The 22551-nt window shown below is 37.6% G+C and overlaps 1 protein-coding gene across 3 annotated transcripts; it reads left to right on the top strand.

The window, feature by feature from the left end:
- The first annotated feature begins 629 nt into the window (after window positions 1-629).
- On the top strand, window positions 630-22551 carry HEPACAM2 (HEPACAM family member 2). Of its 3 annotated transcripts, none has more exons than XM_010712565.4 (10): window positions 630-818; window positions 4900-5250; window positions 6412-6696; window positions 13163-13459; window positions 16350-16475; window positions 16561-16585; window positions 16709-16746; window positions 17614-17687; window positions 18991-19103; window positions 21298-21951. In XM_010712565.4, the coding sequence occupies exons 1-10, from the start codon at window positions 749-751 to the stop codon at window positions 21335-21337; spliced, it is 1419 nt and encodes a 472-aa protein (XP_010710867.2). In that variant the 5' UTR covers window positions 630-748; the 3' UTR covers window positions 21338-21951. The 3 variants fall into 3 exon arrangements, with proteins under 3 accessions (XP_010710867.2, XP_031409749.2, XP_010710868.2); XM_010712566.3 differs by lacking the exon at window positions 21298-21951 and adding an exon at window positions 21965-22551 and having other exon boundaries at window positions 633-818; XM_031553889.2 differs by lacking the exon at window positions 21298-21951 and having other exon boundaries at window positions 631-818; window positions 18991-19107.

The following is a 22551-nucleotide window of genomic DNA, read 5'->3' as shown; positions in this document are numbered from 1 at the left end:
TAAACCGATGTAAGTTCACTCAGAATAAACAGTAATCAGCAGCTAACTCGACAGCTCTAGTGGGTTGTGCACGCTACTACAGGACTCTTTGTTAGTGATTCCTGATGGACACTTCACATTACAGTTGCTCAGAGAGGGGAATGAAATTGTTTCCCTGTTACATGTGTGTTAAGGAAGAAAATGATAATAATTTAGTCACAGCTTTGTATTTTTTCAATATTTTTCTGTAAAAAATAAAAGGAAAGAAGAGGCAATCACTGGAAAAATTCTCACCTGAAAAAAAAAAAAAAAAAGAAAGAAAGAAAAGAAAATCTAAATACTAATGTACCAAATACTACATACTAATTTGGAATGAGCAGAACCATCTAGCACCATAGTCATTTTTATAAAACAGTGTAACTAAAGGATGTTAATACCTATATAACCTGTGTGTTGGGTGTGTTCACTTATTTTTGATAATTCAAGGTACTCTGTATTATGCTGCACCTCATTTATTACATTCTCTGTCATATTTACTGCGGCTGCTAGGGAAGGGTTATGTTGAAGTCAGAGGCAATGAAGATGGGTGCTCATCTAACAGGTGCTCCACTCCCTTTGTTCTGTGTATACACATATTCAAATCAGACAGGGCTGGGGACAGGATAGGGCCTGTTAACTCGTTGCTGATTTTCCTAGCAAATAAACCAGCAGGTGCTGGTCCCAGCTCCGACTTAGCACTGAGAAGAAGGTGGTTTTTGTATGGGACAGGATGCTTTCATGGAGCCCTCTAGCCAGCTTATTTTGTGACTTAAAGTACCACGTATATTTTCTGCTTGTAGGTAAGGAACTGCATGTGTTATGTTTCATTGTTATTGTGGAAATTTAACTTGTTTTTATACTCCTAAATTTTAAGATATTTCTCTTATGTTGTCAGATACTTTATTTTAAGAAAATAGCCTACAAGTTTTAATCAGATAAAATGTTTTATGGATGGAACTGGAAATTTTAGAAACTGACAAAAACTAATGCTGCATGTAATCTGTAAATAAAGCATTGGCATTATTACATATCTTTTTTCCTGTTTTATTAAGCAATATATGCATATTGCATTGTTTTTAACAAGCAAGACTTGACAGATTCTGAGACAAAGTTTGTACAGAAAATGTTACACATCTCTTTAAAAACGCATTATGTTATTACAGTGTTGATAGGTTATTTTTCAGTTCACTATGATGCATTGTATTTAACACCTAAAATTTGTATATATTTTGATGTACTTTGTATTAAAACTAAATTAATCTTTCAGTCAACTGAAGAGTGTCTTACATTAACAGTAGAATCATTCAGCATTTGGTTGTAGGTTCAGCATAAGTATATTGGTACACTTGATAAAAAGCAGATATTCTGTGCTCTTTTACTGGAATATTCTGTGATCAGAGGTTAGATAAAGCTGTATTTCTACAAAGTCTTGTAATTTGTTTTTTATGTTCTTGATTGCTTTCAAAGATACCAACAGAGGAAATATATGACATTGAAAATATGCTACATACTTTTCTGACAATTTTTCTTTTATATTTTTCACGATCTTCATCTATAGTCACTTAGTTTCCTTGATTTTGAGCTAAGTACTTTGTCAACAGCTTTAGCTTCTTAGCCATAGCAGTTTTTAATGAAGATTATCAGACTTTAAAAATGAAATACCTGTCTGATAAGAACATGATGAATATTCAGTTCTTTATCTCCATTACAAGATTGTTGAACATTTCTGATTAAGATTCTAAAAGAGATATTGGCATGCACACAGAATGCTTTGGAGGCCATCGTTGTTCACTAGAAAATTGCATCTTGCAGTCTTACTCAGATAGAAACCTTTCCTAGTGTGAAAAATGCGTATCCTGCATCTTTTATCATGACAAAAATCAGGTGTTGGAGCATAACACAAAGAACACCAGAGGAATTCACCTCCAAGGGCAAAGTTAAGTCAAATAATGAAGTTTGGTAGAGCTTGTTCTTGGACAAAAATTCCGAACTTGGAAAGAACATGCCTCAATCCCTTCTGCTTCAAATGGTGGTAGAGGAATAGCAGACGCTTTAGTACATTTTATCTTTTTTTTTTTTTTTTTTTTGAATTGATGTATTTGCAGAAAGTTTGGAAACTATTGCCAGTGACATTGTATACAAGTTCAGGGGTTTTGGAGTGCTACAGAGAGCTAACTGATTACTCAAATAAAATGTAACTGAGGGTCTGATTTCCCTTTGATAAGGAGATGTGCATCTTAAATTGAATGATAAAAAATGATAAAACCTCAGTAAGAAGGTTTCAGTTTATGCAGTAAACTCAAAAGTTATGTCATAGTTTTTATTTAAACTAAAGCTGCAGCCCTTGTTTTATGTCAACAGTAATCCAGTTGTGCTTGCTAATACTGGTGACAGCAAAGTGAGATGGAGGAAAACACAGATCACTGAGCTCCAAATGGAGGTCATTTCTGTACAACCTCTTGGTTTACGGGCAATGGACAATAATAGCTTTCAGAATTCTGTCCTCTTTGAAAAATATCTATTGTTCTATTTAGAAAGCTATAGGGATAAGTTGGAGTTGTATGGAATTTGTGCCTGATGAGAAAGAAGTAGATTTTGGCACATTGACTTCTTATATCCATAAAATAAGTCTAATATTCCAGACCACAGAAGATTTGATCACTGTTAAAGCAGCAGTCACCCAGCATGGCTGCCATAAGCCCGTTATCAGAGTGCCTTTCTCTAGTGACGGCTTGGAGCCTCAGTGGCTCTCTGTGAAGCCGCCTCAGGAGACAGCAGCACCTGCTGTCACCCAGAGCTGCTCCCCAGTGGGCAGCAGTTCTCTGGCTGGGAATAAAAATGGGGCTTCTTTCCTAACTATCCCTCATCTTTGCTGAAAGAAGTTCCTAACTGACCTCCCAGTGTTTTTCCATGCTGTTGAATGGAGCCACTTTTTCCCACAAGTTAAGTAGAATCAGTTTGAAGTTTATTTACAGTTTCTCTTCCCCACATCCTTTTTTTTTTTTTTTTTTCCAACTGAGAGGAAATTAAGTTATTTAGCCACCAGTTTCTTTTTCCTCTTCTGTGATGGTGACAGCATTCGTTCTGATAGTCACTGTTATCCTTCTACTCACTAGACCTGCTTGGATTTTGATCCTTTTCTGCACAGATCTGTAAGAAATATCAATTGTTACTCATATTTTGCAATTGCTGCTGTTACTGGCTTCTTGTCGTACAACACGATCACTTACTGACAGCTAGAGAAACCTCAAAATTGAGCGCTGTCATGTGCAAGGAATGAGGAACAATATGGCCAGATCTTTTAATCAATCATTTACAGATTTCCCAGTATTTGTAGAGATTTCTTTTACTTTGTTCAAGGAGATTTAAAAATTGGAATGTGTTAGGTAGCTTATATAAAATTTACTTTCACCATTAAATATTTTGTGAAGGGCTTTACTGAGGAATTATTCTCTCAATTGGAAAGTAGTAGTTTAAGTTTGATTTGCATTGAAAGGTTTGCAGGAAGAAAACTCACCTCTCTTAACAACAACTCATCTTCCATTAACAAGAGTCAAACAGCATTTAAAAAACTGCACAAGAACAACAGGCCACAAATACTTTAAGAAGTAGGGGAGGAAGTTTCAATTTGGTGTGCTTCAATTTCTTCAGGTTTTTTATTTGAAAAAGTTAAGCATGCACTTACCATGCTCCTGTGCATCCTCCAGTTAAGTATCTCTGTATCTTTTCTACCCTTTTCCTCCCTTTTTGTCTCATTCTCCTTCCATGTCAGCTGACTCCTTGCTGTTCTCCCTACACCAGTGTCCATGCAACCTGAAGTCCTCTGCCTGCTTCTTTTTCAGTGCCCAAGAAGTTGGGTATTTCTGTCAGGAGATTGAACGTCTTTGCACACATCACCCCTATAGCATGCTACCATGGGACAGCACCAAACTGCTTCCCTTTTTAGTTCCTCACCTTCGGCAATACTGCAAGCCCTCCTAGTTGTTGTTCAGCTGTATGAAGAGTGAGGCAAAATTACTCATTTGTCATTTTCATAAACCTTACTAGTTGCTGAATGAACAGAATATGACCAGAGATTCCTTAGCAAACTTGTGTAATGTTCCATAAATCTGCCTAAGGATGACAGAAGAAAAAGCAATTCTAAAGGATGGGAAAGCCAGACTAGTTGAAGGGGCCATTTTGCACCCTGAAGGTGCAGGATTCCTAGATGACAGGATTCATCATGGGACTGGAGATCTTGCTTTTGTACGTATCAACAGAAAACCTTAATTCTTCTTTTTCCTATGATCCAAATACGTAATTTTTGCAAGATTAGTTATGTTTCTTGAATTTTGTCTGAAGCATAAGGTGCAGGTAATAATAACTATATCATTTTCAGGAGAGAAATTTGTGAAAGTGAGCCTTGTTAGATTTTTCAGATTGTTTCTCAGTATAGCTGGAAAAGCAACATTAAGAAATTTCTCTCTGGATAAACACAAGAAAAGAAGTCCTAAATTTGAGCTTGTAGTTTAAGACTGTATAAACAATACGAGCTCTTCAAGCTGAGAATATTTTAAAATGGAAATATTTTAAACATTAAGGTAAATTCACCTGTCCTCATTTTTGTCAAACTTTCAACAGTTTTTTATAACCAGGAATCAGAATTATCCTTCCAGGTTTGGCTTTTTATGTACTTTGAAGCTGGGTATCTATAGCTAAATCCTATTCCAATAAAGTCAACGAGCATTTCCCCATTTCTTACTTGAAATCTGAAACATAATCATAAAAAAGTTTAAGCTTTAACTCTGAGAGTTTTTTCTCTGTGAGAGTTCCTCATTTGAGTTTTCCAATGTTCTCATTTGTGTTTTGGGTGTATTTGTTTGTTCCTTCATTTTTATGCAGGTATTTGTTCTGCCTTGAAGCTGACAGTACCATTTCATACTATCCATGGTATCGAGGGGCAACCACTCCAGCTCACTGTTGACTACAATTTCAACACTACAGCTTGTGAAATCCAGATAATTTGGCTGTTTGAGAAGCCTCAGAGTAATCCAAAATACCTGCTTGGCTCTGTAAACCAAACAGTAGTACCAGACTTGGAATATCAGCACAAGTTTACCCTCATACCACCTAATGCATCTTTGATGATCAATCCGTTACGTATCAGTGATGAGGGCAATTATATTGTAAAAGTCAATGTCCGTGGGAATGGGACAGTAGCTGCCAGCAAAAAAATTCATGTAGCAGTTGATGGTAAGTTACTAAAATGTAGCATCTTCAGTTTGAAAATAAAATTTACATAGCTCTGAAGTAATGGTTCTTGCACTACTTATAGTAGAGAACTATTTAATCCAACCATGCACAAATAAGTGATAATAATGAAGTTATGTTGTTTTCTACTGCTGGAGGGAATGCTACAGTATGTCACCTTTAAACAAATTTAAGATGTTAACTAATATTTCTTGAACTTAAAAAAAAAAAACACTTAAGGAGTTTCAAAACCATTAATTAATATGAGAAATATAGGAAATAATGTTCACAGAATCACAGAATCACAGAATTGTAGGGGTTGGAAGGGACCTCTAGAGATCATCGAGACCAACCCCCCTGCCAAAGCAGGTTCCCTACACCAGGTCGCACAGGTAGGCGTCCAGGCGAGACTTGAATATCTCCAGAGAAGGAGACTCCACAACCTCCCTGGGCAGCCTGTTCCAGTGCTCCGTCACCCTCACCGTGAAGAAGTTCTTACGCACATTCGTGCGAAACTTCCTGTGCTGCAGCTTATGTCCATTTCCCCTCGTCCTGTCTCCACGTAATGTTTCATAAGGCTCTGCTGTGCTATCAGACAGGATATATCAATTTTCAGTGTACTGCAATTTATGGATTATATGGAGGGAGCCCTGTCCCTGGTTAGACTGAATTAATTAAATGAATGAGACATTAATGTGATACAATTGCTGCCATTTCACTCCCATGTCCATGCCAGCCAGTAGCCATCCCCATGACTTGGCCAGCAGAGAGTTTCAGTCACAGTGTCAGCCTCACAGCACTGCTGGGGAAGTCCCTCACTGTGGGCAACATCACCCATTCCACTCTTTTCATTGCTGTGGCTGCAGGGTTTTGTTTATTAGACCAGAGTTGGAAGCAATGATATACCAAATTTCAGCCTGTGTCATATAACCAGTAATATAAACAGTCTAGCTTTATTTAAGTACTGGGAAAATTCTTACCAGATGAGAATACAGCCTTCTTTTTTTTTTTTTTTTTATTCTTTAACCATATTTAATAAACACACTTTGAAATATGGATATTTTCCAGAGAGGAGGATGGCTGCTATTTGTATCATTTTGGCAGTGAAGACTGTAATTTACTGGTAGTCAATTTTATAACTCTTCATATCTCTTTTTTTTATAGTACCTGTCACACGGCCAGTTGTGCACACTGAGCCATCTTCAGGGGTAGTGGAGTACGTGGGGAATATTACGTTAAAATGTACCGTGGGAAAAGGCACAAGGGTAGTTTACCAGTGGATGAAAAATGGAAAGCCTCTCCATGCCGGCCCTAATTATACTTTTTCATCAAACAATGCTACACTTCTAATTGTTCCTGTTGCAAAAGAAGACATTGGGAACTACAGCTGTTTGGTGTCCAACCCTGTCAGTGCAATGGAAAGTGAGAGAATTGCACCAACAATATATTGTGAGTATATGAAATATTCATAATTATCTTTGTGTAAATGATCTGGCTGAAAAGAGTGCCTCTGACTAAGGAAAAGAGACAGAAGACAGTTGAGTTAACATTATATGTGAGCTTGCATTCAAAATAAGTTTGTAGCAGCTATAACTTACGATAGCATAATAAAAAGTCTCTCAGTGTTAAGTAGTTGTGAAGATCAGTCTGAACTGCAGAATTCACACATGAACTTCAGATGTTCCACAGTGGGCATCTTCAAATCTGGAGGAGGTGTGTGTCAGAGGAAAGCAATCAGAATTATATACAGAAAAAGGTATCCACAAGCTGAGTGCAGGAAGCATCAGGCTGATGGAGTGCTACTCATGGTATTCCTCAAGATCATTTTGAGTCCAATCCTGTTTAATACTTTCATTACTGATATCAATGTAAAGACTGGGAGTATGTCAATGAAGTTTACCTGTGACAATGAAGTGAGAGGTCTGAACAACAGAGTAATAGAATAGAATCTGTTAAAAACTAGAAGGGCATGCACTTGGAGAGCAAAAAATCATGAACTGCTGCTGATGGAGATTTGTATGGCAATAACTGAGGCAGTGTATCTGCTTGATTGAGCTCATCACAAGACATCTAACAGGCAGTGTCATTCAGGCATAAAAAAGATGAGATCACAAGTTGAATACTATATACAGTACCTACGCAACCCAGAAGAATGATCTTGAACTATACAGAAACAAAACAAAACAAAATGGAATGGGGATTCTATTCATGAGAACAGGCCAGGAGAACTCAGTTTGGTTGCAGAAAACAGACTCTGAAAGGGGTGTTTGCTTTTCATATAAAGTGTGAAACATGAGGGAGCAAGATTTATGTAAAGATTTATGTTGACTGAAGAATAAACCATAAGACAACCATATATTTTGACTGGAAATTAGATGTTTTCCAGTTGTTGGAGTAATGAGATTTTGCAAGAGCCGTGCACATTACTATTGCTATGGGTTGACAACTGTATGAATGAGATTCTGTGTGGTGATGGGTTACTGTAGCAGAAGGCTGAATTCAGTGGTATCAAATGTTCCTTCCAGTCCTATGTTCCCAAGGATTTATTCATGTCATTTTAAGATCATATACTTACAAAGTACAGAGACAGTTTAGGTTTTGGTTCATTTATTATTTTGTTGTTGTTTACTGCTGATTTACACGGGTTCTCCAGTAAGTAGTGCTGAGGAAACTGTAATGGTTTAATGTAAGTGAAATGAGATTTTTAGAAAGTAAGGTAACGCAGAAGCCAAGAAAGAGTACCCATCCTCTATTGAGTTTGAAACTTTCTGTTTCAGATAATGAGGGATTTGTGTGCCTCAAACCCTTTTTTCGGCTATATTGGCTTAATAAAAGAAATTGTCTCTCTGCAAATATACCTCTTTGTTCAATACACCTAATATCTGTGAAAAATAGCTTTTCAACAAGCTAATTTAAACTAGAGGTGTGAGAATGAGAAAACTTTTAAGCTGGGGATTCCTGTTCTGAAGATCTAATAACCCAGTGTCATGATCCTGTCAATACTCAACTTCTTAATTTAGGGATATGAATAATGTGTTTAGTCAAAAGTTGCCATTGAAGTATCTGGTCTAACATCAGGATCTAAGTTAGACCAGTAATATCACAAATAGGCTGTAATAGGCCATGATGAGCAGGCTATGATGGCCTTAGGTTTGGCTCGTATCATTGCCTGCAGGACACTGCTATGAATTATATTTAAGGGTCTGTGCTGGTGCTCTTTTAAGGTGTTTGCTTAAATGATCTCTAAGCAAGTTGGTAAGTTTATATTTAGCTGAAAGTAAAGTCCATTACTGATTTTTGAAGCGGTGAAAGGATGTGCAAAAGCACCTGAGGAACTTAGTGAAAATGTAAATTCAGTTCATGAATGTAAACATGAGGACACAAAAGTCTTGGCTTGATCAACATTCAGCAAATCTTAAAAAAGGCACTCGCATTTTTTCCTCACCCCTCCTACAGTGTCAGCTCCCATTGCCTCCAACAGCTCTGTGACCTTGCCAGGCTCCAGTCCTTGCATCCTTCAGAGTCAAAGTGCCTTTCTCAGGGATCTGAAGCTAGACAGGTCAGGACCCACCTGGCCATCAGCTCTGTTCAGGTATAACCTGTTCCTCACTGGCACAGCGTGGATGGCACGGTGCAAGGAGTGGAGCTGGATTCCTGCTGCACACTCCTGCTTCTCCCACTATGTAACCTGGTAGTGGGGCAGACAGCCCATGCCCTCTGCCCAGCCTAGCCACACTACCAGCATGCCAGCAGCTACATCTTTCACTCAGCCTTCTCCATCTTTCTTCTAAGGTTATGCATTCTGCCACTTATTTATTTATAATAATAACTTGGAAGAATCAGATGGGAGTTGTCCTGTTTCTTAAAGTATGTGTGAGGGGGTGTCCCTACATTGTTCAGATTGCCCAGAGTAGTGAAGGCTAGCAACGACATTGTTAGGAGACAACTAATCTCTTAGGAGCACCTGTCAGTCTCTCTCAGCAGAAATGACAGCACTGCAGATACAAAGATGAAGAAGCTGCCCCAAAGAGTCCTTAACGGTGTAGATATGAACTCTGTTTCCACTCATTGTGGACAGAGAAATCATGATAAAACATTCTACAAGGAAATAACCAGCACTGATGGAGTTTTATCATCATCATTACAATTACAATAATCTCATTCTTCTCTCAAGATAGCACATTTTTAATATCTGCTTTAATGTCTGCTTTTCTCACTTTCATGAGCTAGGAGTGGGCCTTACATACATTTCTCTACAAAGAATACCTACCTAAAACATGGAGAAGCTGTAGCCAGCACAGCCTGACAGCTCTCTTATGATGCAATAAAGTCAAACCAGAATAGAAAAATACCTTTCATTGTTGCTACCATTCTGACTGCTAGGTTTGATATTGGGATTTCTGACTTGTTGCTTGCAAAATTGGCTCTGGAGCATTTGCTGCACTGATAGGTGCCTGGAACGCTTGCACTGACAGGATGTGTTCCACGTAGCCTTATTTCTTGTACTGTTTTCCCTTCTCCCTCATTCAACCATATGTATTTTCCCATAAATTTGAAAAATCATTCCAAGCTCCAAAATGAAAACTTATTTTCAACCCATTGCTTAGCAGAACTTGAAAACATCAGTTACTTCAGTGTTCACATTTCTGAAATGTTTTGTTGCCTTATGAATTTGATACACTAAAATATCTCAGATTCAATTTTTCATCACGTATGGAGATACTATTACATGTATTTTAGAATGGACTTTTTATTTAATCAGAATTGGTAGTTTACATTGTGTGTAACTTAAAATATGGGAAAAAATATTAATAGAAAACAATTCAGTACTGAAAGACTACAGTGCTTATATTACTATCCATATTCCATATTCAAATTTGTGATGGGAGTTGGGGTTCTTACCTCCTGAGCTATACCAGTCCCATAACTCAGTCCAGCCCCTGCTTACTGAGGTGTCGGGTCTTCCAACAAGCAGTTGTCAATACCACTGGCCCCAGGATCCCCATCTGCCATATGTCATTGCTGCGGGGGAGCTCCTGTAAGTGATAAAAGAAAGGTCGCTCACTCACAGTAAATACCTGCCATCTGCTTAGAAACTACAGCAGTCTCATGGAGATAGGAGCAATTGGAAATATTCCCACAGAGCTGTAAATTGTTACCGAGAACAGGTGATTTATTATTTTACAAGTCATTTAGTTAACTGGCCTCACTGAGACAAGAGGCTTATTACTGTTGAGAACAATATGAGAAGGGAGTAGAACTGGGTGATCCATGAAGGCAGGCACTCCACTTTTTTACTGAGAATCAAAAGTGCTTTTTGTTCTTCATCATTTCTCACTAATATTGTCGCCCTTCTCCATTAGCTGTGATGATAATGCAGCATAGAACATTGCTATTGCAGAAGCTTGAAGTAGAAATAAATTATTTCAGGAGTGGGAGAATCTGCTGTCATGGAGGCTGCAACAGAAATGGCTGCATGTGGTGATGGAGTTGAATGTAATAGATTGTGGGATTTCCTTCCTTCAGATTTCCAGAAGCCAGAAAACATTTAATCTCAGAGTGGAAGGTACTGGTTATCTGCTTTTCGGAATCACACTTGAAGCTGTGGGTACTCCTTTACTACCTGGTGCGTAGGGATCAGTGATGTATGCACAGTCCAGAGGAGGCAACAGGCTGAGCCAGACCCTGCAGAATGGTTATCTGATGGTACCTTCAAGGATGGACTTCACCAAGGAATGTTGCTTTTCAGACATAGCCAAGATCTGGCTATTTTATAAAAAAAAACCTTTCTTTGTTTTATGTTTTTCTTGTTTTTTTGTTTTCCAACAGCCAGTGTGTGGCAATTTTATCATTTATCATTACATTGTTTATCATTACATTGATTTGTAGCTTTCATACTGAAGTGTGGTCACATTGTTAGTGTTGACTGTGCACACTGCACAGTTATGGAGCTGATACAAGAACAGAACTCAATTATGATCCTTTTTTGGCAAATCTCCTGTTATAGTGAGGGAGCGAAGAGACCTGTCAGCAAGTCTTAGCATTAGTATCTGTTTACATCTGCCAAAGGTTATATTATCAGTGAAAATAAAAGCTAATAGCAGAAAGAAGAGTTGGGTAAGAGGAATGGCCTTTCAAAGCACCTGGTGTTGTATAGGCTCTGCACGTACAGAATTCTTCATGTGGGGTGCGGGTAGTTAAGCTGATGCAGTGGTGACAGCTTTGTAGTTTCCAGAAGCATTTATCATATTTATGACTCACATTAAGGAACCCGCGAGCAAGGAGCTCTGCATCTAAGACTGCAGATTTCTAGAAACATCTTGATTCTTCCCCATGGCACCTCTGACATGAATCCACATCGCCCAACAAAATGTTAGACATGATGCTGAGTCTTAAAACGAGACTGTGAAAAGCATATCACTGAAACAGAAACATAGAAAATAGGAAGCTTGACAACTGTAAGTTGTGAAATATGCACATTTGTCTAAAAATGGACTCAACTGAATGTGGCAGTCTCCGTTTTCTTTCCTAAACTTTCACAAATAGAGAAAGAAAAACACAGAAGCACACAGGAAACAGCTTGCATGCAGCTTGTTTATGTGCTTTTCAAGCCTCATAAAACAAGGTGGACAATCAACAGAAGCATACATATTACAAGTAAAACTAATGTCAGCCTGAATTTTCCTGATAAGAAATAGAGTCAGAAATAAGCCAGTGTTCCTCTTCACACAGCAGCACACTGCACATTCAAAACCAGCTACGTGGTTTTAATGCTTACAGACAACCATAGGAAGATGGAAATATTACTTGATCACATTAAAATTGGCATAATACTGACTTCTCTGTCTTCTTGTAATGCCATTTTGGAGTCACTTGACAGCAGCTTTACAGAGCTCCAAGGACCTCACCAAAGAGAAGTCACCTTTTGGTTTCTTTCAGCATCTGTCAGTAATAGATCTGTACATTTTTGACTGTGCATGTAATTATTAATTTTAAAATAATGAGTTCTTTAACTGGAAAAAAAAAGTAACTTAATAAGGCACATTTCAATTATTTTATTCTTTACATTATTTTTTTACACTCAGATCCTTGTAAAAATAGATTTTAACGTGGAAAGACAGGAGGAAAAAAAAAAAAAAAACAGGATCCGAAATGATCAACTAAACATAATATAGGAAATACTCATCATATTTAAATATATTATTTCCCTCCCCATTTTCCTATGAAGGTTGCCCTAGGAATTGCAGCCCAATTTTCTCAGTAATGAACACAACTACTGTACAGTATATTTCCCTTCTAATTATATTCAGAAACCTGGCACAAGGCCTTCCTCTTGATAGAAACCTGAATGTTGAAGTAGTTGAAATGTACTAAGACAGGGGAAGGTTGAAGTTTATTTTAGCAGTCACTTACTGAAGTTACCTAAAGCGCACCCCATTCTGAAGTATACATCTAGGATAGTTGTGCCAATTATTATTGTACTGCTAAGTATTACACTGACTGTTTATGTATTTCAGAGCTAATTTATTTACTTTTGAATATGAAGATAAATGACTTACACCAATACATTTGGCATTTTAGTAGAAAAGGTCAAATATACCCCAGAAGACCTGCTTCTTTACTTCATGACTTTTCCAAGTGCGTTCAGTCTCCACTGTTTTTACAGTTCTGAACAGTACATAGATCAATGCTGTTTTCCTAAGCAGCGATTAGATCAATATTAAGCAAGTGTAGTCTGAGATCAAAGATCAAATGATTGAAGTGAAAGCCTTTTAACTGAAATAATTGAACCTAATGGCAGCCATTCTAAAGGCTAGTCCAGTTTAAGGAATCTAAGTGCTTTTATCTAAAATTTAAATACGTACTCTGATTTTAATTTTTCCACTATGTTTTGGGTTTATATTTTTCAATGCAGATGGACCCTATGGACTCCGAGTTAAATCAGACAAAGGTCTGAAGGTAGGAGCGGTGTTTACCGTCAGCGTAGGGGAAGCCGTACTGTTCGACTGCTCAGCTGATTCAAACCCACCAAACACTTACTCCTGGATTCAAAGGGCTGACAATACCACTCATGTAATCCAATATGGACCCCACCTGGAAGTTGTGTCCGATACGGTGGCTCAGAAGACGAGAGATTACGTGTGCCGCGCTTTCAACAACATGACTGGAAAACGAGATGAGACTCACTTCACAGTGATCATTACCTCTGCAGGTAAGAACATTGATTCCTGGCTGTAACTATAGCTTCTGAGCTGATTGTCGGCCCAGGAAAAGGAAATTATTCTTAGAGAGAGAACATAAGTATGAAGTCTTGCTAATAATGCATTAAGTGGGATTCTGGCCATTGTGGAGATTGAGGTATTACTTGCAGTGTGCCACAGCTTTAAATGACACCCACCGAGATATCAATGTTTTGTAGGAGTTTGACAGTAAAATATATTCGGCCATTCAGAGTTTTATGGAATGAGAAAATGTAGAAACCTTTTGGATGCCAGGACTAGCCCTTCCTCCCAGGGGCAGATTTTGTCCAAGGCTCACTGTCTTACTCTCTGCCATTCAGGAGCTAAGAGGGATCAGTGCATGGGAGAATCTCAAGCATACAGCACTGACTGGAGTAACCAGCCACAGATTCCCTATGTGATTAGGTATTATAAGAGCCCTAGTTTACTGTAGGATGATAATGCAAGCTGTGACGATGAATGAATAATTTTATTACAATCTGCTTGTAAAAATTATTTTGTTTTCATATTTAAAAATCTATGAATTAGCTACTAGGTTTTACTAAACATCTCCTGTATTTTCTATATTTTATAACCTCAGTTCCTGCATCAGATTGCATTAAACAGCAATAAGGTAATGTTCCAGGAAATGTCTAGAGCACACAGCTATAAACAATATACTGAGGAATTCTGATATCCCTTATTAATAAGGATCACTTTTTTTCAGATAAGGACTGTATAAAGTTAATGTTCAAAGAGATGCAATCAATTGCCTGTTAGAAAATTTAACAGAGCAACATAGCTTGTGCAGAACAAAGAGCTCAGCCATTTGTTAGTAAGGTAAACAAGGGAGGCAGATTGTCCATTGTTCTGGCTGATATATAATCATCACAAATCTATGGAGTTAAGTATGCTGAAAGGAAGACAGGTTGCAATTTTGCAATGATAATGCTGCAGTTTAAAGGTTGCAGTTAGTGGTGAAAGAAAATGCAAACAGCGCTATGTGTCATTAGAAATAAGACTGACATTTCTCCAGGAAGTTCATGTCAGCTACAATATGAATGAGTATATTCATCAGTAGGAATTAAGAAATTCATCCAAGTTCTCCTTTCAAAGTCCAAAAAGAGAAAAAAGTGCAGAGCTTCGTGTTTAGTCCTTTTTCAAAACATATATTTCCTAATTAAAAATATCTTACCTAAATAAAACTTTTCCAAAAAGTCAATTTCTCTCCTCTACAGCCATTTCTTCTTGATGTTCATTCAGATAGCACTAAATCCAGATGTTGAGCCAACACACTGCAAGGCAGCACTGGTTGAACCTAAGTGGTGTGAATTCACCCACTAGGCTAAACCTCAGTGATACTGCCCAGGCTAAATTCTGCTTAGAAATTAACACAATTTGTATGGAATTAAACATAATAAACAAAGACTGTGAATATTCTTTCACATCCCTTCTATCTCTCCTGATAATCCTGGATAAAGAGCCCAACTTGTGCCTTTCAAACACCAGCAATGTCTGTTGCACATTGAACAACCTGAAGGGTGGAAAGTTATCAGTTGTCGTAAAGCATTCGGTCTACACTGGTTTCTTCTTTTTCCCAAAAAGGCATTCGTAGTTTTCATGTGATGATTTTCAGTCTAGGAATTGCTTGCTCTCTGTAATTATAATTCCTTAGTAGCAAATCCAGAAAAGAAAATAAAAAAAAAAAAGAAGGGAAAAAAAAAAAAAAAAAGGTACTTGAAAAGCTTGGGCATATGGTTATAATGCAAGAGACTGTCCAATGTGGTTTCCACAGTGTTGCTGCCTGTATACCACTACCTTTGTGATATTTGCACTTTGTGAGATATTTCATTTTAGTTATTAAGTAAGGGCACAACCCAAGAGACAAATAGCAGTTGTGCTTGTGACCAGCGATTTATCCTTTCATGTATGGAATAGGAAATACACACAATACTAGGATTGCTAGTTAGATAGAAAGGGCTGGCTCTGGCCATTTGGGAAGACCTAACAACCTGTAGGTAGAGGAAGAACTTGTTCTGTAAGCAGTATGCTATGAACAGGAATTGTGCTAATCCACCTTAGTTCTAGAGATGAGGGAGCTTGTTACCTTCAGTCTGCTGCCGTGCCAGAAGAGAAAATCTACCTTGTCATCTAGCTAACTATGGGCTACTGTATGAAGAATTAACAGACGAAACAGCAGGGAGCCATGTAATAGTGTGTATGTGAGATCTCCACAGCCAGGCTGAAAACAAATACACCATGAGCTTTCCTAGGTCACCTTTTCTCAGCAACTCCTTCCCAACTAGGCTCAAGCTGCAAACATGGGAACTCCCAAGCTTTCTGTTGAGAAAAAAATTGCAGAGCCAACCAACCTGAGGGCCATCTCACACTGGCATGCAGGAGCAAAGCTCTACTGGAAACCACAATGGGCTCATGAGTGGCTGTGGGCCCAGTGCCATGGCTGGAACAAGAAGGGCACTTCTTCTGTTTGAGCAGTGAGTCTTCTGGTGCTCATAGCTTCTTGAGAAATATTTTGTGCCATGGGAAAAGAAAAAACAGTTTCTAAATAAAACATATTTCATCTGCCTCAAGAATCAATTAATGTAGTTCCTCCAGCAACAACACATCAATAAGTGAAATAAATAATGGGGAAACCACGATTGTCAACTGACCTTTCACTGTAAATATACAAGTGATGTATTTAACCTTAATTTAACTCACCAGTTACCAGCTAGACAATAAAAGCATTTGTTTAAGTTGTTGTCTTGGAACAATTTTAAAGAGTTTGCTTTAGGTGATTTGTAAAAATGCATATTTCAGTGTGATAAAAGCACTTTATCCAGAACAGGAGACTAAATACAGTACTCATCTTTTTTGACACAGGATTGGAAAAATTGGCCCAGAAAGGAAAATCTTTGTCATCTCTTGCAATAATAACTGGAATTTCATTATTTTTGATACTAGTTATGAGCTTTCTATTCATATGGAAAAGATATAAGCCACTTAAAGGTATGTAAAAGTTAAGCATGCTCCAGCTATTCTTTTGGAACACTAGAAGATAAAGAATGATTTTTCTTTTGTCTGCTCTTTTCAGTGATACAACGGAAGCTGCAGAGAAGGTACAAAAATAAAGCATTCTTACATTTTGAAGTCCTTTCCACTATGAGAACTGAATTTTATCATACTAACTTTCTTTCCTTGTCTTTTGACACCAAATTGAAAAATGTGTTTATGTTTTCTAGGCCAGAGGCTGATTACAGAAAGGCACAGACATTTTCAGGTAATGCTATGGAAGAAATGTGAGCATAAGGTCAAATTTCATTCTTGCAAAAAATTAGCATCTCTAAATGCAAAGTAGAAGAAGGATAGGAAGTGTGGCTTTAACTGGAGTTATAGACTTCTATGCCATCTCTCTTAAGATAAAACCTGAAGGACTGTATGTCAGTGTAGGTTTGACTCCTGCTTGGAGTTTATGATATACTTTGTATCCTGCTGTCTTGAGCTCTGTTAAACTAGGTTAGAACCACTTGTGTTCCCACTTTTCTCTCCAGTATGTAATGAGTGTTATGAGTAATGGCCGAAGAGATGAGAGTCAAAAGATCTGCTAGAGAGAGAGGGGCAAGTTAATGAGGGTAGATGGACACCCACCCTAACTACTACAAATTGCAGCTGAAGTCCCCCATGCAACTTGTCAAGTGGCTTAATAATCATGTTCACTTATCATGTTCTCTTTTTTTAATCAGCAAGATTGTATATATACAAGATTCAGGTGGAACTGTCTCACACTACAATGAAGATGTGCTGAGCTTGTGCTGGGCTTCTTGTCTGTGGGAAATGAAAACAGATGGGTCTGTTTAGACTTCCAGTAAAAGCAGTTCCAATGGCTCTTGCTAAGCTGCTGCTGAGGTTAACCAGAAGCTCTGCACTTGGTTCCAGGCACTGCACATCCCCAGTCAGTAGAGAGGCAGCTTCCCTGCCTCGCTGCAGGCCAGCTCAGTGGTTTAAAGTAATTTAAAGTAGATCAAACAACCAATATTCAAATTTATTTTTCTTTATTAGAGAAATGTGCTTTCCCATCCGTACTTAAACTTTTTCAATTTCGTATACATCTTGATATGTTTTTCATTTTTGTTTATTTTAACTTTAGGACACGAAAGTGCTTTGGATGATTTTGGGATATATGAATTTGTGGCTATTCCTGATCACGGCAGCGGTTCCAGGGTATGTGATTTTACATCACAGTGATAGTTTCCTTTCTGTTTCTGTGAATACCTGCACTCTAGTCCCTTTGTCTGCTTGCTCTTGTTGCTTTTCACAGATGTTTTCATCACACCATATTCATCACTGTTGTTTATGTTGTATTTGTTCTTTCTTTACTGTGTTACTAGTTCGGTATTGGCACAGTGCAGTAGGGAACTTATCAAACTCTAAAGGGAACAATCTCAATCCAGATACCCCGTATTAAAAAAATAAGAGTAGTGTTGGATAGATGGGTAACACCAAACCACTCACTGCCCTACAAGCAAATTAATTGTTGCAATGACATTTTCTTCTGTATTGCTGCTCATACAACATACAACTTTCAGTTCAGAAAAGCTACAGGGAGTATTTAAAGTATTGTTTGTAAAAATAAATGTCAGCTATATCACCAGATGTCAGATGATGAAGATAAACACGAAATTAGCCCACAGAAGATCAGACCCTAAATCATCTCAGTCACAAGCATCCCTTCATCTCTAGGGCTGTCCATACCACAAATTCACATCATTGCTTAGGTATCCTGCAGAATTAGGGCCTTAGTCAGGGAGCAGAGGTGACCAGAAAAGAGTGGATATGCAATGAAATTCATTCTAATCTCCAGCACCATTTCAAGAAACAGCTGCTCAGAACTGTGGCATGCCAGATAGAGTCAGCATTTGGTTTTACATTAATTTTAATTCACAGAAAATGGAAAAGTAAGAAAACAGAAATGATAAAGAACTGGAATTTGGGCATAGGCAGAAAAACAATGGAAAGTCCCGATGGATTTGGAATCTAGATGCTCTGTTGACATAAGAACTGATTCATATATGTAACATATTAAAAAAATTCATTATTACTACTTTAATGAAAATTTCTCACAGTTCTCTCACTCTGGTGGGAGTTTTCTACTGAGCTCTTTCCCTGACTATTTTCTCCTTTTTCAATCTTTATTCACTTACTTATCTCTTTGATTATTGAATGTTCCTTCCTTGACGTGTGGTACAGTAATATAAAATAGTTGCTGTATTAAATGCAAAAGCTACATTCTAAATCTTCTTAGATTCAAATTGATTTTAAACGTATTACTTGTATTACTACAATCTGACAAAAACTTGCAGAACAAAATGTGAACAAATAGGGATGAACTTTTGCATCCGTGCCCAAAATGCTGATGGAGAAGAGCATTGTTAAAAAAAAAATGATAAGTTACATTATTAATTTTATTTCTGTTGAACTTTTATCAGTTTGTACTTACAGCAAAAACACTCTTTGCTACTTTTAGGTTTCAAGTCAGCCTGTTTGCAGCTCTGACATTGCCCCAGGCCAGGACATACTTAGTACAGTTTATGAAGTCATTCAGCATATTCCCAATCAGCAGCAGCAGGACCATCAGCAGTAAGTTACAGCCTGCATGCATGCATGTGGTAGCTCAAAGACGAGGACTTCTGTGTGCGACTGAGACTGAACAATTCACACATCGATGGCTGGTGTTTGATTCCAGTGAGAGGGTTAAAGCAGCAAAAAAATGCAAGATACATCAGCCCTTCACTGGTTTGTGTACAATCCCCCACCTTCAAGACTCCAGCCTGAAATTTTATCATGCCACCTTTGTCTAAATGTGAAGAGAGAGAGTTAAGATTTCAAACACCATTTCAAAAGAAAATTCCCAAGTGCTCTAAGAGGTTTCACAGCTCTGAGTTCTCAGCATTTCCCAGTCAGCAGGTTAAATCTTCAGACAAAGACCTGTCAGCCGTGTTCCAAAAAAACTGGGGGGTTTTCTTCAATCTTGTAACTGGTTGACTGATGACCAAAGATTGCTTGCAATGATCACAGAAATACTAACAGGCAGTGCTTCGTTATCTGAGTAGCTGATGTCTTAATTTGGGTCTTAATTAATAATTTAGAGCGAAATAAGTAATGTTCTGCAGTACTCTGGCTGGTACTCCTGGTTTTGTTCAAATCACCTTCTTTGTAGTACCTCTTGGCGTAAGAGTAGCGAATGCACTATAAAGCTTTTGTCATGGCTGTATAGCTGCCATAAATCTACTCTGAATGTTGGCTGTCTTCCTTGCAAATTAACAATAGCTCACAAGACTTTATTTGTTAACAACTCTATTTTATCACATTTTCCATGTTTTTACTATCTGTTCAGTTTCTTAATGGTTGAAAAGAAAAATACATATTCTTCAAATATACTAAGCAGTTGGCTGAGTATGTGACAACACTAGTGTTCAGTATTTACATTACTAGAAATGTGCAGGTTACAGTTGCAATTTTGCATCTAAATTATGTATTTGTAATAATACATAATAAAAGAAAGCTGACTGGTGAGAAGCTAATAATGAATTACTGATGACATTTTTGTATCAATCAGATTTTTTAAATCAGGTGTAAAAATAGCAATCATAAAGTACATTTTTTTCTTAACCTTATGTCTCCCATCTCAACTTTTTTCACTGATACATCACTCTTCTAAATGGGTTCGAAGTGAAGGTAAATTGAACTTTGTGGCAGTTCAGATTTTCAACTCAGTATTCTGTAGTTGTAGAAGACTGATTTGCATAGCCACGTTTCACTCTCTTCATTTAACCAGGTTTTATAAATAAGTATGGGAGCAAAATTTCCACTAACAAAACCAGGGAGGACCTGCTGAACATGATAAAGGGTAAATGACTCAGCTTAGAAAAACTGCTCTTGTGAATTTTCCAATTCCAGATCTGCAGCAAAGAAGCACTCTGACTAGTGAATAAATCAGGATAATAAAGTCAATACTTGGTTTTGCAGCAGGATGCTTCAGCACTGAGTATTAGGAAAAAGTAAAACATCAGAAAACAGGAAACGGAGCTGGGGAGGTAATTCCAAACTCCTGTAGTGCTAAGCAGTGATTGCCTATGGATAGGCTCCTTGGACTTGAAATGCAGGCATCTGTACAGTAGCCAGCTACATTCATGGAGAATGATACAGAATTTTCCTTCATTCTGCTGACAACAGGAGTTTCTCTCTGTGTAAAACAAAATAATGGATGTTAAGGTAGCTGAACAGGTCTGCTGTGCAAGTAATGATTTTGCTCATATTCTCAGTAGTCTTGACTGGGACTGCTGGCATTTCATAATTTTATTAGAATTAAAATAATGGAAAAATAGGTAAAAAATAAGGTTTCTTCATTTAATGCCTAGATTTTCAGCCTGAAAATGGTTCAAATCCTCTCTATGAACCTGATGTCTGGGGTATCAGCTGATGTTCTGTCTCTTGCTATAGAAATCCCAGTGACAGTGTTGGCAAAACGCTCTGGGAATCACTTTTTCCTAACAGTTTTCCTTACACTTTTGTCATCCTTTTCATTCAGACACACACATGCATCTATGCCTCTAAGCACTGATTAATTGTAACATGCTTAGTTGTGCCGCAGGTCTTAAAATACAAGAGTACTGCTGAAAAGTAATTAAATACTTAAACTCCCCTTGGTTTGGACTGAGGGATTCAATATCTAATTGCTGTTAAAAAAAAAGCCTGACCTGGGCCAATAGCTGGATTGGCACTTTTGGGTTTTATGGTGATATTAGTTGTTACATGCAACATTATTTTGCAGGTTTGCCCCCACTCTCCCAAGAATTAAAGTGGAAAGATGAGATATGTTTGTGAGGAAACTGCTGAGCTCTATCTCTGGGAGAGACAGTCACAGGAAGTTACGTGGCAGCAGCATATTCAGTGATTGCATTAAATGCACTCCTGCACATATTCTAAACTAGATATCAGTAGTGACAAACTGGACAACAAATGTTCCACATATTGCCAACCCACGACACATATGAAGGAGATCATAAAATGGCTGCAAAAGCCATTGAGCAAGTTTAACCAGTTCTTGTACGTAAGCACTGACAGTTCACATTGCTGTGACTCTTTAGCAGGTGCTGAGCGCATTACTGCTGAAAATATATGAAGAACTTGAAATATTTGTACCAAGAAAGCAGCAATGTGATGTGCTGTATTAGCACTGATGGCATAATTTATTTGTAGCTCAGACATGTTTTGCCACTGGTCTTATCTTTCAAAACTAGAGATTGTTTAATGTTCATAGTAAAAATTCAGCCAAATATCAGTGTGTCACAAATATATCCTCATTCATGCTAAAGAACTGTTATCCTTTTGTGCTTAGAACTGCTGCTTTGGGTATATGTTTGCAACAGTGTTTTTTAATAAAAATAAATAAAGAAGGCATTGTGGACAACCATTATCATGTCTGTTCTTTCCTGTAGATGTATATGAAGGCACGGGAACAGGAAACCAAAGCATCTGAAAATACAAAACTGGCCTTCATTACTGAAAGGAAATGCCAACAACTCTAAAAATGGCAAAGGCTTACGCCAGCTTATCTTCAGACTTTGGGTGCTTTTTAATTGGTATCTTCTTGAAGAATGTGTCTTTTTTTTCACTTTTACTTTTTTTTCCTTGTTCATGGCTACAAGAAAGCAAATGGACAGCTTAAAATTGCGGTACGGAAGCCTGTGCATTTCACTATAATGATGGGAGGGAAGGACATAGAAGAATCGAGCCTACAGTGCCTCTCATACTTTTTTTTTTTTTTTTTTAATGAAAGGAAATAAAGCGACAACAACAACAAAAAAAAGCAATTGTGTATGGGAGTTATTCATTGGAGTAGATTTTTACAAGAGAAGGTCTCCGTGAGAAGTAATAGATGCAATATGTCAGATTGCAAAAGACACTTGAAGTTTAAAATAAATTTCATTCTTTTAACTCTTTTAATGCAACAGTATCTTCTAATTTACCATCTTAGAAACTTATCTGTAAGGCAGTTATAGTACAAAAATGTATATATGTATAT

The sequence above is a fragment of the Meleagris gallopavo genome, chromosome 6 (genome assembly GCF_905368555.1).
Source record: "Meleagris gallopavo chromosome 6, MGAL_WU_HG_1.1, whole genome shotgun sequence".
Classification (NCBI taxonomy): domain Eukaryota; kingdom Metazoa; phylum Chordata; class Aves; order Galliformes; family Phasianidae; genus Meleagris; species Meleagris gallopavo.
This window is presented reverse-complemented; position numbering and strand designations above follow the sequence as displayed.

Coding starts and splice junctions, on each gene's coding strand:
- HEPACAM2 (XM_010712565.4), top strand. CDS start 749: ATGCTTTCATGGAGCCCTCTAGCCAGCTTATTTTGTGACTTAAAGTAC. Junction 5,251..6,411: donor AATTCATGTAGCAGTTGATG/GTAAGTTACTAA, acceptor TTTTTTTTATAG/TACCTGTCACACGGCCAGTT. Junction 17,688..18,990: donor ATCACGGCAGCGGTTCCAGG/GTATGTGATTTT, acceptor TGCTACTTTTAG/GTTTCAAGTCAGCCTGTTTG.